Source organism: Oratosquilla oratoria, chromosome 36 (genome assembly GCF_046742065.1).
Source record: "Oratosquilla oratoria isolate Oo_2021 chromosome 36, ASM4674206v1, whole genome shotgun sequence".
Taxonomy (NCBI): domain Eukaryota; kingdom Metazoa; phylum Arthropoda; class Malacostraca; order Stomatopoda; family Squillidae; genus Oratosquilla; species Oratosquilla oratoria.
This window is the reverse complement of record NC_134812.1, coordinates 40,917,145-40,937,103: the sequence shown is the minus strand read 5'-3', so window position 1 is coordinate 40,937,103 and position 19,959 is coordinate 40,917,145. Positions and strand designations below refer to the sequence as shown.

The 19,959-nt window shown below is 37.8% G+C and overlaps 2 protein-coding genes across 3 annotated transcripts in view; both read right to left on the bottom strand.

The window, feature by feature from the left end:
* Positions 1–19,510, bottom strand: part of msk (importin-7 msk) — a 70,907-nt gene extending 51,397 nt beyond the window's left edge. For both annotated transcript variants that reach the window (XM_076174651.1, XM_076174649.1), the window contains exons 1-3: positions 19,315–19,510; positions 8,165–8,400; positions 7,153–7,311 (exon numbers count right to left, since the gene is read on the bottom strand). In XM_076174651.1, coding sequence (XP_076030766.1) covers positions 7,153–7,311; positions 8,165–8,400; positions 19,315–19,398 — 479 coding nt within the window. In that variant the 5' untranslated portion in view covers positions 19,399–19,510. The remainder of the gene's footprint in view (positions 1–7,152; positions 7,312–8,164; positions 8,401–19,314) is intronic.
* Positions 19,493–19,959, bottom strand: part of LOC143019121 (zinc finger MYM-type protein 1-like) — a 73,649-nt gene continuing 73,182 nt past the window's right edge. Inside the window, exon 5 of the mRNA XM_076174816.1 lies at positions 19,493–19,560. Within this exon, the coding sequence (XP_076030931.1) occupies positions 19,493–19,560 (68 nt within the window). The remainder of the gene's footprint in view (positions 19,561–19,959) is intronic.

Here is a 19,959-nt window from a genome sequence, read left to right as displayed (position 1 = left end):
TCTTTTTACTTTTTCCAAATTCCATCTAACTTCCTTTGCACCAATTTTATGTTGTCCTGATATTCTTTTTTTTTTTTTTTTTTTTTTACTTTTTCCAAATTCCATTATACATTTCTTAATTTTAAGTTCACTTCCCATGTTTGACTCCATTCCCAGACCTTGTCCAGGTCTCTCTGTAGTGATTCACTGTCTTTTTTTGTACTTTCTGTAGTAGTTTTGTTATCTGCGAAGAAGTTATTGTATGAGATTCTACACCCTCATCCGTGTCATTTACATATGTAGCAAACATTATTGGAGCCAATACTGAGCACTGTGGGACTCCTCTTATCATTTCTTCCCAGGTAGTTTTTATCTCTGAGCACCACTCATTTTTCTCCCATGCAAGAAATTCTTTATCCATTTCAGTAATTTTCCTTGTACACCTGTTGTTTTGAGTTTTCCTAATAGTTTTTGTATGTCCAGGAAAGCACAGTCTGCCCATCCATCCCTTTCTTGCAATATATCTAATACTTTGAATGAAAACAAATCAAGTTTGTGGCACATAATCTTCACTGTCGAAAACCAAATTGTTTTGGATTTAGTATATTGTTCTCCTCCAGATGTTTAGTCCATCTGCTCTGTGACGACTTTTTCACAAATTTTAGCTATTGTACTTAGGGAAACCGGTCTATAGTTTGTTGGGTCCCCCTTGTCTCCCGCTTTATATACTGACCTATTTTTCCAGTACTTTTCCTTCTTTGAGTGAGCAATCTTGTATATTTTGTCTGTTAGTTCATCTATACATTCTTTAAGTATCTAGTTTGCAATTCCATCTGGGCTGTGAGATTTTCTGACATCAAGGTTCATTATTTGGTCCCTTATTATTTCTGTACCACAATTATCTGTCATTGGGGGGAATCTTTCTCCCCTTCTTTCATCCCAATTGTAAATTTTCTTTTGTGAATACAGATATGAAATGTTTGTTCATAATTTCAGCCATTTCTAAATCTTCTATATAGTTCATATTCCCTTGACGTAGTTTCCCTATATTTCCTGTTTATTTCTTCATTTATCATTTATATATGTAAAATAATTTAGGTTATCTTTACATTTGTCTATTATGTCTTCTTCAGTTTTTTTGTTTCCTCCATATTTTTACATATTCATTTCTTAGTTTGATATATATGTACCACTTACCTGGTTTTTGTTTTTTTTGTTTTTTTCATCTTTTCCAAGCTTTGTCCCTATCTTTTGCCTCACTATATTTTTTGTTGAACCAGTACATGTATACCTTTTCCTGTTTTTGTTTTGGTATATATTTATCCACTCCCTGATTATAGATTTCTTATCAAATCATCCATTTCTCTTCCACCTGCATTTCTTCATTAGAGGTTCTCCCAATTTGCTTTTTGAAAGAATTTTCAAAGTTTCCCAAATTCCATTTTGTGTTATACATTAGTCTTCCTTTTGTGTGTTTCTCATTTTTTCCCAAATTGAGCTCAAGTAGTGTGTGTGTGTGTGTGTGTGTGTGTGTGTGTGTGTGTGTGTGTGTGTGTGTGTGTGTGTGTGTGTGTGTGTGTGTGTGTGTGTGTGTGTGTCTGTGTGAGTGTGTGTGTGTCTGTGTGAGTGTGTGTGTGTCTGTGAGTGTGTGTGTGTCTGTGAGTGTGTGTGTCTGTGAGTGTGTGTGTGTCTGTGAGTGTGTGTGTGTCTGTGAGTGTGTGTGTGTCTGTGAGTGTGTGTGTCTGTGAGTGTGTGTGTGTCTGTGAGTGTGTGTGTTATACATTAGTCTTCCTTTTATGTTTCTCATTTTTTCCCAAATTGAGCTCAAGTAGTGTGTGTGTGTGTGTGTGTGTGTGTGTGTGTGTGTGTGTGTGTGTGTGTGTGTGTGTGTGTGTGTCTGTGAGTGTGTGTGTCTGTGAGTGTGTGTGTCTGTGAGTGTGTGTGTCTGTGAGTGTGTGTGTCTGTGAGTGTGTGTGTCTGTGAGTGTGTGTGTCTGTGAGTGTGTGTGTCTGTGAGTGTGTGTGTCTGTGAGTGTGTGTGTCTGTGAGTGTGTGTGTCTGTGAGTGTGTGTGTCTGTGAGTGTGTGTGTCTGAGTGTGTGTGTCTGTGAGTGTGTGTGTCTGTGAGTGTGTGTGTCTGTGAGTGTGTGTGTCTGTGAGTGTGTGTGTCTGTGAGTGTGTGTGTATGTGTGTGTGTGTGTGTGTGTGTATTTACCTAGTTGTATTTTACAGGAAGAGAGCTATGCTCATAGTGACCTGCTTTTGCATCTTTCTGCATCCAATTTGTTCTTAGTCATGTATAGTTTTAGCACTCACTGTTTCCTCATTCAGTTTATTCCAGAAATCTATCACAGTGTGGGAAGCTATTACAGATTTCTTCTGTAACTGTCCTTCTTAAGTTTCTCCTTGTGTCCTCTTGTTTTTCTTCTGTCCCACTTTAGTAAGTCATCACTATCAAGAATTTCTATCCCTTTCATAATTCTGTAGATGATTAGCAAATCACCTATTCTCTGTTCCAGGGTTGGTAGATTTAGTTTATCCAATCTTTGTTCGTATGTCAAACTGGAGTGTTGATGCCATCTTTGTCGTTGCTCTTTGAGTTCTTTATAGTTTCTTTGTTTTGTTTTTTTAACAGTTGTCCACAGTGTTGCAGTGTACTCTAATTTTGGTCTAATCAGCATAACTAGTATTTTCTTTACAATCTCTTCATCCATGTAGTCAAAGGCTACTTTCATTGATCTTAAGTTAAAAGTGTGTACTATATGTGTGTGTGTATTTACCTAGTTGTATTTTGTGGGAGAAGAGCTATACTCGTAGGGACCCGCAGTTGTATCTTTCCGCATCCAGTTCTTTCTTCAAGTCATGTATAATTTTAGCACTCACTGATTTCTCTTTCAATTTATTCCATGTATCTATCACTATGTGGAAAGCTATTCTTTTTCAGATCTCTTCTGTAACTGTCATTCTTAAGTTTCTTTTTGTGTCCCCTTGTATTTCTTCAGTCCTATTAAGTAGATCATCCCTGTCAAGGATTTCCATCTCTTTCATAATTCTATATATGGATATCAAATCGCCTCTCTTCTCTGCTCCAGAGTTAATAAGTTTAGTTTGTCCAATCTTTGTTCATATGTCAACATGCTGAGTGTTGGTGCCATCTTTGTTGGTACTCTTTGAATTCTTTCTAGTTTCTTTATGCTTTTTTTTTGTACTGGGTGTCCATAGTGACGTTGCATACTCTACTTTTGGTCTTATCAGTGCAACTAGGATTTTCTTTACCATTTCCTCTTCCATGTAGTCAAAGCCCACTTCCATTGATCTTATTAAGTTGTAGGTTTCTCCAACTACTTTGTTTACATGTTTGTCTGGTGTCATGTCATTTGAAATGATCACTCCTAGATCTCTTTCTGAATTTACTTTAATAACTTTTGTTCCAATTTTGTATTTACTGGATATTCTATTTTTGCTCTCTCCAGATTCCATTATACTACATTTTTTAATGTTAAAGTTCACTTCGTTCTTTTTACTCAAATTCCACTTTGTCCAGATCTCCCTGAAAGGATTTACAGTCTTCTTCATTACTCTTCAATAGTTTTGCATCATCTGCAAAGAAGTTTATATAGCATCTAATTCCTTCATTCATGTCATATATACAAATAGCAAACATTATCAGAGCCAACACAGAGCCTTGGGGTACTCCACTTATCATGTCTACCCATTTTGAGTTATTTTCTGTAAGTATCACTCATTTTTCTTCCTTTCAAGAAGCCTTCCATCCATTCCAATAATTTTCCTTGTATTCCACCTATTAGTTCAATTTTTCTTAGTAGTTTTTGTGTGGCACTTTGTCAAAAGCCTTTTGTTGGTCCAGGAAGGCACAACCTCCCTAGCCATCTCCAAATTGGTTAGGTTTATATTTTGTTCTTTTCCAAGTGTTTAGTCCATTTGTTTTTAATAACTCTTTTGCATATTTTTGCAATTGTGCTTTAACCCCTTCCATACGGTGCCGCACACGTAGGCGTCATGGGGAGCGAGTGTATTCGCGAGGCTGCCATATCGGCGTCTTGATTATATTTATTGTAGTCGCCCCTCCATAATGACATTCTTTCTAATTCTTTTGTAATCGCATTTTCTATGGTTATCAAAATTCACGGGTGAAGAGAGAACGATCGATATAAGCGGTGACTATATTTTATGATGCGAGTATTATTACGACACGTCGTACGGCTGGCATTGGATGCTGCCACCGAGATCTAAGTCCATGACGCCTACGTGTGCGGCACCGTATGGAAGGGGTTAAAGGGATGGTCTATAATTTGTTGGATCTTCTTTATTTCCTCCCTTATATATTGGTACAATATAAGCATTCTTCCAGTCTTGTGGTACTTTTCCTTCTTTGAGTGAGAAGTAAATTATCTTTGTGTATTTTGTCTGAGTTTGTCTATGCATTCATTTAATATCCAGTTCGCTATTCCGTCTGGCCCATGTGACTTTCTGACATCGAGTTCCTTTATTTGATCCCTTATTTCTTTCTCTGTCACCATTATTTTTTCCATTTTGGGGGATCCTTCCTGGTGACTATCATCCCACAATTGTGAGTTTTCAATTGTAAAAACAGACTTAGTGTCTGGTTATTACTTCAGCCATTTCTACATCTTCTGTGAATTTTTCATTTCATTCATGCAATTTTCTTATTTCGTGTTTGTCTTTTAGTTTGGCGTTTACATCTGTAGAATAGTTTAGGTTGATCCTTGCATTTTGCTATTATATCTTTTTCATAGTTTCTTTTTTCCTCTCTTCGTATGTCTATGTATTCATTTCTCAGTTTAATGTATGTTTGCCATTTAATCTTTTTAGTCTCTTTTCCAAGCTTTGTCTCTTCTATCTTTAGCATCGCTACACTTTTTATTATACCAGCACTTTATGTACTCCCTTTTCTGTTTCTGCTTAGGCACATATTTGTCTGCTCCCTCTTTATATATTTCTTTGAAAATGTTCCATTTCTCTTCTGTCTTTGTTTCATCATTTGCAATTTTTTTCCCAACAGGCATTTTGATTTTTTTCTCTAAGTTTTACAAAATCAGTTTTGTTGGACATCAATCTTCCTTCTCTATGTTTCTCGTTCCTTCTTACCACATTTTGTTCTTTAAGTTCGATCTCTATTAGTATGTGGTCACTTCCCAATTGGTTTTATAATTGATTTCTTCCACTATTTCTGGTTCAGAGGTGAATATCAAATCTAGTCTTGATGGTTCTTCATTTTGTCTAAATCTAGTATTTTCTTTAACCCATTGCGTCAATGTGTAATCTATAGTCGTATCCAGTAGGACATTTCCCCAGAGTTCATCTCCACCTCCCATTGTCAATTCTTCTCAATTTATTTCCTTTTCGTTAAAGTCACCTATAATTACTATATTTTCTCCATATTTCAGTGTCTCGGTTAACTCGTTCTGTGTGTCTTCTAGTAATTTTGAATGTTCACTTTCAGTCCAGGTCTTAGTTTTTGGTGGCACATAAACAACTATAAACCTTCTACTTTTCATATTGCTGTTTTCGACTTTAACTGTGTGTGTTTTATTACCTTATTGTTTACCTCACATATACAGGAAAAGAGCAATGCTCATTGGGTCCTTTTTCCTTTTCTCTAATTTTGTAATGTATGTAGACTCAATTCATGTACATTCCTACTCTATATCTTTGATTTCCAATTATAATATTTAGATTTGAACTCACATACTCTATGTGTGTGTGAGATAACGATAATAAACAGTTTACCAGGGATACATAAGTACACTGACAATATACAGTTTGTGACTATCTTAGAGCTAGTCATAAGTGTGTAGCGTGCAGGTTGTTGTAGTTGATAGCAATCTTTCCCTTGTACAACTACCAGTGTTGATGACCGGGTGTCCAGGACCTCAGTGTGGGTCAGGTCAGGTTGTCTGTTGGTGCAAATTCTTTCTATTGTGTTATTGGAACCAAGAAATTTGACTCTACTAATCTAATTCCCTTTGGGGATTTAGACTGACAGGTCAACACTGCTCGTTGGCATGGATGCTGTTGGTGGGTAATTGCACCCTCGTTTCAATTTATATAGCAGGGTCAGTAAAATGGAGTGTGTATATTCTGTATCTACCTAGTTGTATCTTATGGCAGGGGAGCCACGTTTATGGTGCCCCATCTCTGTATCTTGATGTCTAATTTGCTCTTAAATTCGTTATGGATTTTGCACACTATTGTTTTGTCTAGTTTGCTAGTTTGCTCCATACATCCACCACTCTGTGGTGAAAGCTGTGGGTCATTTTCCTCATTACAGATTCTAGTGAATTAATATCTATTCTATAGGGAGGGAGATCAAAAATGTACCTCATAGTCAAGGATGGGTATAATTGTCATATAGATTAATAACTACATCTACACTGTCTCATCCATCCCAATGCTGAGGTCAACAACCAATGCAGAATAACAGAACACCACAACAGTGTCCAACAATCAATTTGTCATATTTATATCTCCACTGTTACAGTATTTATTCTTCTCCATTACACAAATAACAGCTCAGATGGTGTTGTATCAATCTGTTAACTGTGATGGTGCAGTCACCCTTGAGCAACACACTACAAAAGTAAAACTATTACTACTATCTATCTAGCTATATACCAACAGCCCCTTTATGAAAGATGTAAGCATATCAAGATGCATGTACTCACTCCCATCCACCACTCTTCCCTCCCTCTCATTTTAGCTTCTCATGGATGAAGGGTCATCCCTTTCTCCTGCCCACTGCCCTGGGTCAGAAGCAATGCAGCAAGGCCACTTTACTCAACTTCTTCTATACAATGACGCCTATGCTGGCATCACAAGGCATGAGAATGCTGGCGTCAGTGTCTTGATTATATTTATTTTGTAGTTGTAGCTGAGTAGCCCCCAAATTCTGTGAACTGGTTTGATCATGTTGCCTGTGTTTATCATTACTCAGTGAAAGAGAACAATACAGTAATGACTATATGACGCACGTAGTGTGATGCATCATACATTAGGCATCTGATGCTGCAAGCGAAAATCTGAGTCATATTGAAGTTTAATCTGCAACCCAACCTCTACATCCCCTCATGAGAAAGACATTCCCCTATTACTGTTACTACTACTACTACTAAAAACTAACATCCATGACTTACTCAAAATTTTTGACAAGCTGGTAGAGACATAGGAGAGCACCCATCCATAAACTGGTATCGGGATTTTGAAGGTAGATGCTGATCTTGTCCACTATGGTAGTCCAACGCCCTGGGAAATCATGTTTTACCATTTGGTAGGTGCATACAGCAAGCTGAACTCTGAAACACCAATGTGTGATAAAAGTTAAAACATTATTCCAAGAATTTATGAAAAAGATTTATACTTATATCAAAAGGCTTCTTCCCCATTTTAATGGAGGTTAGCCAGCCAAGGCATACCAAACTCTACCCATACCACACCCATTTGTTTCCCTTTTAAAAACTTCATTGTGTCATTGTGGATAAAGATTTATCCTCCCCCCCCTGTATAATGCCTGAGTCAGAAGCAATGCAGCAAAATAGCACCGCAGCAGGGCCCAGCAGACAAAACTGGTGTACTCTCACTGCTTCCTCCTCCTCCCCCTCATAAAGGGAATGGCAGTTGAAAAATACACCCATTCTGCATACATACCACACCCATCCAAAAACACAGTTCTCCTTATCTTAGTTCCTCATGGATGATGGGTCATTCCTATCCCCTTCCACATTACTCAGGTCAGAGGCAATGCAACAATGCAGATTAAAGACAATCTCGCAAACAAAATATACATGCCACAAAATTCCTCATTCTGGAATATCCCATAAAAACTACTCAGTAGAAGTCTAGGTATAATCGATTATATACAAGGAAAATAATACTGATAATTTTATCTTCTACACATTTATTACCCTCCTTAAATCTCTCCTCTATAATTTTGTGACCCCAACCTCTTTGGTGTAATACTGTCCTAAAGGACAGAAGTGCTAGTTACTGCCACTCAAATACTTACCACCACTATAAGTACAGAAGAAAAAATAAATAAATAAATAAAATAAAAGTCAACCTAACGTCCAAACAGAGAGCAAGACCATTTACAACCAGTTATCAATTTCCTGCTCAAGAACAGAACTAATATATATAATCAACACTCACCGGACAAGATCTGGTGCATGAACAACAGCATCAACTATTGCATCTCTTATCATGGCTCGGTCTTGTTCATGGATGTGGAAGGGGATGGGTTCACCAGCCTCATATTCAGCATCTTTCCAGTGATGGGCAACCATATTCTTCAGGTATATAACTCCTGCTTGACGCACTGGCATATCCACTTCTGACATCATAACAACTTGCAGTAGACTTCGTGTGAACCCAATAATTTTGTTCATCTGTGGAGTACAAAATTTATATTTAGCATCACAAAAATGCATAATGCTAAGAAATCCATGCAAACTAGTTCTGACACATTCCTAACAACCAATCTCATCTCAATTGATCTGCACAACTTGACAACACAAACAAATGTATAAATATGAAAATCACTCTCCCCCTTACAAGGGGATATTCATGTCACAGCACACATCCACTTGATATACATTAACACCTATTTAACGCCCCTCCCATCTCAGCACCTTGTGGATGAAGGGTCATTTGTATCCACAACAAATTAGGACAAGATCAGCTTCTAATTGTCAGCTCTCCTGGCATGAAAACCAGTAGAAAACTGCAGGCAAAAGGAAGGAAGGAAATAAATAAAAAGGGAAGTAGCCAAAGTCAAAGACATAATCCATTCCCATCCATTTCATCCCCACATACACTCCCATTCACCACCCCTCCCTCCCTCTTTTCACAAAACAATCCTGGTAAACAATGGTGCAGCTTTAGGACATCACCTCTGATAATCTTCACATTTGTCTATAGCCCTTATTTGGTAGGGCCAAATTTCTTTTACTTCTTTAACCACCACTTTCCCAGTCTGAATTTTGCCCTCTCCATTTTTATAGACCCAGTGAGGTGTGTTACCCAAGTAGGGGTTCAAATCTAACTACATTACTGCACTACCAACCAGTTTCCTTCAGTTACGGGATATTTTCGACCCTCAATAAATTTTCTCACTTAACCCAATGACAAATATAACTGCACTTTAAATATTTCTGGCTGGTGCCAGGAATCTTTTAAGCTAAGAGAAACCCTTGCTCATCTATAAATTAACAGCTACACAGTAAAACATGGATGTGTTTTACCTTCCCTGCAATTGTGCATTGTCATTCCACTCATCTCATTCCTTTCAAATGCTTGGCTTTTTATTCATTCTCCTATACACTTTTTCACCAACTGTTCCACACAAGATTTCAGGCCCTTATTTTTTTCATTTGTCCTATATAAAGAACAGGAAAAACCTCAACCTGTATCACTTTTGTCATCCATCATGTGCATGCTCCATCAGTCACTGCTCTTCATTCTTTAATGTTGGTCATACATTGATCACATACCAAAAAGTGATTGATGCAGACCCAACTCTCATGGTAATTCTTTTCTAATATCTTCCCAACTTGTTTGTTTAGTGGCAAGCTTCGTTGTTCAGTATCTTTTTTAGCATTTTGTTTTTATTCCAGTCATGTACATAACAAAAATCTCTAGAAAAATTAACTTTATATCAGGTGGTTAGTCTGTTTTATACTGGCTATTGAAAAAATCTAGTTGGATTTTGGCTTTTCTGATGCAAGGGAGAAGTCTGCATTAATACTTTTCCACTGTGGTTACCAAAAAAAAAAAAAAAAAAAAAAAATAGGAACCTAACGCTTTTCAGATTTTGAGTAGCCTCTCAAATAGAAAGGTCAAAGTCACCTGTTGAACCACTTACTTTTTTTTTATGTCTACTTTTATGACATCTTCAGTACTACTGGTAAATTAATGGTCTAAATTTTTTCTATTGGATGTCATTCAATTTGGAGTGACCAGTCTCACAAGACCCCTTCACTTAAATTCTCTTTATCATTATCATTTCAATTTTTGCTATTAGCACACCATTTCCCTCAACTTTTGGCAAAACCTCTTGCCACATACTCTGCATTTATAAAAACCTCTCACTAATCTTGTATGCATCACAGGCTTTCTCAGACTATTTTATTTTCATCAAAACTTCGAGTATTTTCCTATTTCGATGATTTGCTATTAGCATCATGGGAAGCAAATGACATGGCACTTGATTTGATGGGGACAACAATGGGGTCTCCCAACCATTCCCTTTCCTTCTATATCTCAATCTCAAAGTAGGGTCACCTGCTGTAATTTTTGTCCAGAAAGCTGTCATCAACTACATAGATATACCAAAGGCTTTTTTCCCCCCCTTACATGGGAGGTAGCCAAAAAACAAAGGCATAAAAACCACTCCCACCCATTCCAACCCCTACATATTCCACTCCCCTTTACCCTCATCCCTCCCACTCATCTTGGCACCTCCTGGATGACGGGTCATCCCGGCATCTTGTCCACTGCCCTGGGTCAGAAACAGTGTCACAAGACACAGTACATCCACAGCAAGGCATCAACTACTTCCAGGAAATACAATACTCGCTCATATCACTAAACTTTTACACTTTCATTCAGCCCATCCATCTCCGTCAACAAAGAGTTGCCTTTGGAGAAATATTCTCTTCATCACTTCTTTCTACATCTTCTACCTCTACTCCAGTGCTAACAGTGAGGTACACGGCTGAATCAACCATTCCACTAAATTATACAACCTCAGCATTTGTTCTAGCTGCCTATCTTAATTCCATTCAAGAAAGCTCTAATACAATCAACAGGGAAAAAATATTGTGCCCATTCTAATATATCTTTATGCAGAGCTTTACAACTTTAGTATATATTCTATCTTCCACCATGAAATCCAACTTTGCCTCAGGAAACCCTTCAAGGGTAAACTGGATAAGAGAGGGGCGGAAGATATAAAAAAATAAGCCCTCTCCCCACACTCCTAATTATGGCCTCAAAGAAAGAAAGAAAGAAAGAGAGAGAGAGAGAGAGAGAGAGAGAGAGAGAGAGAGAGAGAGAGAGAGAGAGAGAGAGAGAGAGAGAGAGAGAGAGAGAGAGAGAGAGAGAGAGAGATAGAGAGAGAGAGAGAGAGAGAGAGAGAGAGAGAGAGAGAGAGAGAGAGAGAGAGAGAGAGAGAGAGAGAGAGAGAGAGAGAGAGAGAGAGAGAGAGAGAGAGAGAGAGAGAGAGAGAGAGAGAGAGAGAGAGAGAGAGAGAGAGAGAATCATTATTTTCAGCTGTAAACATAAACTGAATTAATGGAATGGATGATGCAGCAAAAACTGCTATCAACATCAAGTTCCTTCATTTCACGCTTGATCTTTAACGCTCACCCATGTTACTTCCCCCTGTTCACGTCCATCCTGTTAATAGGTTCATCTTCTGCCTACTCTACATCTTATTTACTTCTTTTTAAGCTACAGCTGTCAACCTTTGTTGTGTCCATTATCACTGCCTACTTTTAGCTATGATCCATTCAGTGACTGACAATATAATTACAGACCTGGGCTAAACCAACTTAATTGTACTGCAGGATATTCATGCCATCTTACACATGCTCATCTCACAGTTTGTCCTTATATCAGACTTTTAATTACCACATGTTTGGCTTTTGTTAACTCTAGACCCTATCTATAATTTGTGTACATTATCATTTTTTTTTTACCCTGTGGATATACACAAGATCACCCCTATTCTTCGAGTTGGTAATGCTCTGGGAGCCAAACAATAATCAATAAAACATTTTCTTTGGGTGGATGGGAAGATTTTCTCTTCAGTTTAGTGCCTCCTGAGGCATCATAGTGCCCAATCAGGGTACATACATATACATACATATACCAAGGCTTTTTCCCCCTTACAAGGGGGGTAGCCAAAAAGAAAAAGTCATAAAATCATTCCCACCCATTCCATCCCTGAATACACTCCACACCCCCCCACCCTCCCTCTTAGCACCACCCAATCAGGGTACCACTCCATAATTCAAAATTTGACAGACATATTTCCTGACAAGTTACAGCAGACTAACCCCATAACTAGGATATCATACTCTGCAGATTTGGTCTTCGTTTTACTTTATTCAGACACCTCACCAAAGGGATTAAGGCTATCCCAATTACTTTTTTCAATAAAATGACATGTTCTACAGATATTATTATCTATGGATGCTCGCTGGTGCAGTCAAGGATATGCGTACTTAAAAGTTATGGCCCATTGCCTTTGTAACTCAATTGCTGATATATACTTTCGTGAATGTGCTAATGTTATCAACTTATTTATTCAGTTCCATCATTTACAGATTTATTACTGTAGCATATAAGTTTCTATAAACTGTAATGACATTTACAGTCTTCCATTACCCCATGTGTGAATAATCATCTCTGTACAAGTATGAATAATCATCTCTGTACAGGTTTTGTACAAGACATCACTCAAAAATTCTGTTCCTGTCAAAAGCATCCTGATGATGTTTAAATTTTTGTCAGCTTCAATTAAAACACTTTCAGAAAACCACGTACTCCAACATATTACTTTGTGGTACTCCCCCAGGTAGGCGTAGCTCCTCACCAACTGGACAAAAGAACACAAATACATACCTCATCTCTACATCAACAACACTCTAATACCACACACAAACACACCAAAAATTCTTGGTGTAACATACGATACATCAATGTCTTTCAAACAACACCTCACAAACATAAAAAACAAATGCACACCTAGACTTAACGCACTTAAGTCAATCACTGGAACAACATTTGGACAAAACAAAGAAACTAATATAACAATATACAAACAATGCATACGCTCAGTGATGAATTATGCGAGTCCTGCATGGGCTCCTAATCTCAGTGTGACACACCACAACACCCTTCAAATCATACAAAACAAAGCCCTAAAAACAATTACAGGCTGCACAAATACAACACCTACAGACCATTTACACCATGAAACAAAAGTCCTCAAAGTCAAGGACCACCTCGACATGAGAGGCACGCAAACACTTGCTGCAGCAACCACAAACACATCACACCCGCTATACTACATAGCAGAACACCCACACACACCAAGAAACATTAAAACTACACCCAAAGACCTTTATTACGCACAGATACTCTCTTCTCTTCCTCCACAACCACCAAATACCAGCCTCCGGAAACATATTCATAATCATATCACTCACCGCTCCATTAACACACTGAAAGACAACACACTGCTGCATGCCAGACCCCCTGATATCCACCCTTCTGAATCCTCTCTCCCACGAAAGGACAGAGTCCACTTGGCCAGACTGCGATGCGGTCACCACCCAGCACTTCTAAGCTACCAGAAGAGGCTGGACGACCGTGTTGTGAACAGCTGCCCAGGATGTAACACTTCACCCCATACCATACAACACATAATGGAAGACTGCATTATACACAATCATGCACGCAAACAACACAACATACACTCTATAAAGGATTTGTGGGAAAACCCAGTTTCGGCTGTGGCCTTCCTTGGGGAGACGGGACTGCTCGGACAGACAGTCTAGGGAACGACAACAACAACAACATACTACTTTTGTTCTATGGATTTTGTCACTTAAGACAGTCTGGAAATGGCAGACTTATTTTAACTATTACTAAAGAAACTGTAGGCCTGTACAGTAATTGTCATATAACCATTTATTAGCCCGCCAGGTAATGTCATGTTGCACTGCCTTGCAACTATGGCACACTAGCCTTTTACTTTCCTTGAACAGTTTGGCAAGGTCTGAATGGATTCATCAGTTCCAGCCAGAACTGTGGGTGATTACATCATCACCAAAGAAATTTTCAGCAGAGAATTCACCCAAAGTTGTTGTTGTCATGGGATTATTAGTGTGGTGCACTAGTATGAAGTGTTGCATCTTCCATGTGTTGCACTTAGGACAGTTTCAATCTCATATACACATTTCATATATTCATACAAACACTGGATCTGGTACAATATTTTGATAGAACTGCCATTAAATTCCATATGTATGGCATTCATCAAAGCCCAGCATAATATTTGTCATTAGTACTCTCAATTTGTGAAATTATATTCTTCACACACACGTTTATCTAAGCTGACAATTCATTATTTACAAAAAAAAACGTGCTCTTTGAAACCTGCTTGGATCATTTTGAGGTGTTTAGCAATGAGGTAGACTAGGAGAAATTAACAGTTTGGCAGATATGGCTTTCTCGAATGGACCCTGATGCTGTATCAAATCAAGGGATGGTTAGATATGATATCTGTTACTGGAAGATTTTCCTTCACAGTATATCTATTACTGGAAGATTTTCCTTCAGTTTGTGTCCTGTGAAAAGATCTACTTATGGGATACATCAATGAGTTGCACAAGTAGACTGTATGATAGGTTAACTTACAGAATTCTTTACTGGCTGGTGTGGTGTCTTGTAGTATGCATCTCTCCTTTTATACATGCTCTCAAACAACACTTTGAACATCCCTTGTGAGGTTTACAGTCTCAGTATTCCAATTTGTATGGTATTAATAATTATCTGCTGCATATGATGCACTCTTTAGTCCATTCTAAATTGTTGTGCTCAGTTATTCTAATCTACTATAAAGATTAGTGATGAGCATATCAGCAGCATGTAGCTTCTCTTGTCCTCTGTCATGGGGTTTGGACATGGTTTACCTGTTGTTATTTTGCCATTTATCTATTAATATATATATATATATATATATATATATATATATATATATATATATATATATATATGTATGTATGTATGTATGTATGTATGTATGTGTGTGTGTGTGTGTGTGTGTATGTATATGTATATGTATATGTATATGTGTGTGTGTATGTGTATGTGTGTGTGTGTGTATGTGTATGTGTGTGTGTGTGTGTGTGTTCTTTTGTAATCCATGTCTTGGGATGGTGAGCCAGGTATGGAATGAAGAGCACCAGTGGTGGGGGAACAACTAGTCCTTGCAGACAAGACTCCAAGATTGCTTACCAAGTAATAACTCGTTAGGAACGAAGTAAAATTCTTTACCTGTCCCCACTTGCAAGAAGTGTACCACAGATCTACCTATCATATCTTCCCTTGAAGTGACAAGCTTAAATATAAACTGGTTTAGTATTTTTTTAGAAGTGCACACCTACATGATATAGTAAAAGGAAATTAAAGATTAATCTAGTAAATTACAATACATCAACTTCTTATACATTCTCCTTGGCGGGAAAAAAATTACTAAAAGCAAATATACTACCAAATGAAGCTGTGTGCATAGGATTGAGACGTCATGTTGTCATCTGTCCAGTCCAGTCACTGCCAGTTAGACGATGGCTTTCACATTATGCACTGGATGTTCTCCAATTCCAGGTGACATTAATAAGCAATGTTACAAAGACAATAGGGCTTCCTTGGACTTTATGAGGGAACACGGGGTCCTGCCATCATCTGTTAATTGCCTGAGGTACAATAATATCCAGGCCGTCAGTATCAGTGACGACAACCAGGATGATCTTTAGAATGGTGTAGCTCCATCTAGGCCAAGTGGATATTACAGCTCTGTCCATTTATTTAAGATTGTCATTAATACTGGTATGATTTTCCCAGGAAAAACCTGTTGCTTAACTGCATAATCCCCCACCACAGATTTAACCTACTGCACCTTTTTCTGTCAACCTTTTTTTTTGGGAGACGGTGGGAGATTATGCAAAAATGCCAAACCTGTTACAATGCAATGTCCAAGATTTGGTGTTTAACAAATTTGTCAGAAAGTTCTTAGTGTAGGCTAAACTAGCTACATGGTCAGAACCTATGAATGTCAGATGAGAGACAGACATGATACACTGATCCACGATGTAATGTTTTTCAGAGTTACGTAATTCAAATGATGACATTGTGTGCCTGATGCTAGGACGTCATACTGCCAATCTGCCTGATCATCTCTGCTTGGGGTAAGCCGAGTCAGGTGGAACCCAAACAACAATTTGACTGGGTCACGAACCTATGTTTCACGGGCTTAAATCAACCATTTCATGGGAGTACAGGTAAACGTCGACTTACGATGGCATTAGGTTTCGATAGAGCCATCGTAAGACGATCTCATCGTAAGTCGATCCCCACTCTGTTCCGTGGTCACTGTACCTAGCCTACCTGTATATTAACCACCAGAGATACTGAATATAGCCTATTAAACATGTACAGTAGTTTATCTAATTATTTTTATCCTTTTTACCATATTCAAACACTATAATATGTATTTTCAGTACGGGACTTAAATCTCGCGGGCAGCAGCCAATGCCAGCCGTACGACGTGACGTAATAATACTCGCATCATAAAATATAGTCACCGCTTATATCGATCGTTCTCTCTTTCACCCGCGAATTTTGAAAACCACAGAGAATGAATCATTTGAGAGAATGTAAAAACACAGGGGCGACTACAATAAATATAATCAAGACGCCGATATGGCAGCGTCGCGAATCCACTTGCTCCTCATGACGCATACGTGTGCGGCACCGTATGGAAGGGGTTAAATTATCATATCGTCGTCGTCGTCATCGTAAAGTCGAACAATCGTAAGTCGCGGCCATCGTAAGTCGACGTTTACCTGTACTTTATCCCCTTTCTCATCATCATCATGAAGGTCTACAAGTCCTGTTAGCCTTGAGTTGGGAGTCACACGAGGTTAATGTTACACAATGCAGTCATTATGTGGAATTTGCAATACTAAACATTAACCCCTTCACTCCGGGCCAAAATCTCGCGGGCAGCATTAGCTGCCAGACGTGCGATGTTGCATCATAATACTCGCATTATAAAAATAAAGTCACCGCTGTATTGCTCGTTCTCTCTTTCACCCGAGAATTTTGATAACCATAGAAAATATGATGAAGCCAGTTTACAGAGTATGGGGGTCACGCAGGTACAACTACAATAAATATAATCAAGACGCCAACATCGGCATCCTCGCGTACCCATTTGCTCATGGCGTCTACAAAGGCGTCATCGTCTCAAAGGGGTTAAAAGAAGTTAGCTAGTTCATTCTTAGTTTTTTAATAGCGACATTACAGTAAACTGACTATCCTTCATGGTGGTAAATGTCTCTGCTATTATCTATCTGACCTTTTGAATGATATTTAGTTTGATGGCTGTCTGCTTGTTTGCTTATTTTTTAAAACTTTGTACCATGTTCATTATTGGCTTTTTAAAGTATGTTTCTGTACTTGTAAATGCTTTTATACTATTATCTCTATAATTTTGATCAATTTTACTCCATACAGTATTTCGATGCTTGTAAGAATTTTGAACATTATATGTGTTAACAATAATTGTTTTTTACAATGGTACAGGGTATGATATAACCTGTAGTTTTTAATGAAGGTTTTTTTTTATCTGCATTAAAATGTTTTGTGATGTTATATCATTTTGGTATTGAATTTAATAAGCAAATGTACATTATAAGTGCTAACTGTAATAGTTTCTTGTGTTATATACATGTAATTTCAATAAAGGACTTTTATTATTAAATGCATAAGTTTCAGTGATGTCATATTGTTTTCATACTGAACTGGTGCCATTGAATGTAGGCTATTCCTTTTTCTAATTATCCAATAAAATGTGGACAATGTTCAAGGGCGTTCTGATGCAAGTGCTTATAGATGTTGATTGTAACTTTATTTCCTTGTGATGAAATGAAGTAATAATTCAATGTCATCTTTTTTATTGCCGGGTATATTGATTTTAAGCATAATTCAATTCTAATTTTATGCTTTTATGTGTCAATCTAATGTGTTATTATAAATTTGCCTAGGCTTATATGTATATAGAACATTTAACATGTTTAATGAATACTAGTGTAATTGGCGGAATTAAGGGGCGAGTTGGTCAAATCATGGGCAGAGTTGGTGGGCCAAGTTAACCCTAAATCTATAGAATTAGTTACCAAATTGCTAAATAGTGGTTAGGTTTGGTAGGCGGTTTGGTTAGAATAGATGAATTTATCATCCTTTCATTTCTTCAACCTCAGTATCTATAAAAACAAACATGGCATATCACTCAATGTTGCAGCTTCATTTGTTAATATATATATTTTAACAACTTTTGTGTTATTGATTTCAGCCAAGAAAATTGCATATTACGTTGTTGTATTATAAGTTATGAAATATTTAATTTTCTATTTCTATATTGTGTAGGTGTGCATTTCTAAAAATTTACCCAGCTTTAATTTTTACTATAATTACTAAGGCCTTAGTCACGTGCAACAAATGCCAAAACTATTATTTTCTATATTCAAGCTATTGTACTATCAGAACCTACCCATCAAAGTATACCAGCTTCCTAACCTTATCCACAAAAAAATTCTTGACCACATTATATGGAACATATGGAAATCCAATGACAAATCCCTTAGCCAAATCCATGAATAATTCTACCCGAGGAAGACCATCTAATGATCTTTACTATGACTTCCACAGACAGTAGCCATAATGCACAACAAAGACTACAGCCACACACCTACTCACAATCTAATAATTATATTAGACCACTGAACTGTTAACTAAAAAGAAATTATAATAATCATCATCCTAAAAGAGCATGTCTAGTATATATTTAAATACACCACACACCTATAGGCTATAAAACAAAAATTCTCTGGTAACGTGTTTTCAGTCCAAGTCTATCAATAAATCTTGAGCGTGTAGGAACTGTAAAATGTGAAATTCCATTACAATTTCCCAATTTCATATTCGGCTAACGGCCTTTGTAAGACCGTAGGGTGGGGAAATAGCAGGCCGTTGGTCTGTTCTCCAAAACCACAAACCCGACATCCTCTTCACCCAAGGCCAGTATAATCTACTCGTATTCATACGTCGATCTTGTTCCCCTACACGTCATATGAACCCTTGTTTAGCTTATTCAGACGGAGGAACGGTCAAGGAAATTATGTGGAAGGTATGAGGGTTGCTGTTAGCGGGCGCCACTTTGTGCATTCCACATCAGCTGGATAACACATGGAAGTAATACAAATATGGGATTCACACACATGGGAAGTTTTGCCACAAATATCTAATGAAGGAAGATTATATTCGTCTCCAATATCTACAAAATATATTATATATGTATGCATGAGTTGTATGAGGCTGTTCGGGACAGCGTCTGCGACGGCACAAAATATGCGAGGTAAATTTTCAACCATTACTCCCTCCTCCCACCCGCCGCTCATGTCGTGGGTCAGATATAGAAGAACGAGATTTGCTGAGACAGAATTCCTTACCTGCGTCAGTTCGTCCTCCGCCTGTTGGCGAAGATTTGGGTCTATCGTACCCCTTAGGATCTCTATTAGCTTACGGACATCCATTTTGAAGGTGTTATTCACTAGAATAAATACAAAATACAAGACAAACGTGGGGTACCCGGCCCCCACGTGAAAACGATGGCGCGGTCCAGGCCTGTCAGCAGTGCAGTACTGGAACTTTTGGATGCCTCAAATGAGTTTCCACGGCAGTTAACAACTTGAGACCTGTAAATCAAATAGGATAACAAATTATGCTAATATATTCTGGTGTATTATATATACGACCAAAAGAATATTTTTGACATTTTGCATGCTAATAATCTGAAATAAACATGTATTAAAGAAATAGCTTTTCAGAAGACTAAACTTACTCCACTCCGGGAAAATTCTCTGCAGACGACTGTCTACTTTTATTTCCAAATATATAATTTCTATAAGTTTTAGGGAAACGCAAATAACCAGTTGAAATATTTGCATAGTTATAAAACACTGAAAATTGCAAGATACTAATCATGGCACATATTAGTTATGCCATTTCAGCAGCAGCATGGATGTTATGCGTGTAACTTTTGGCGGGAACAACAAGCCTCCGACAAAAAAGTTGAATAGCCTCTAAGTACCACA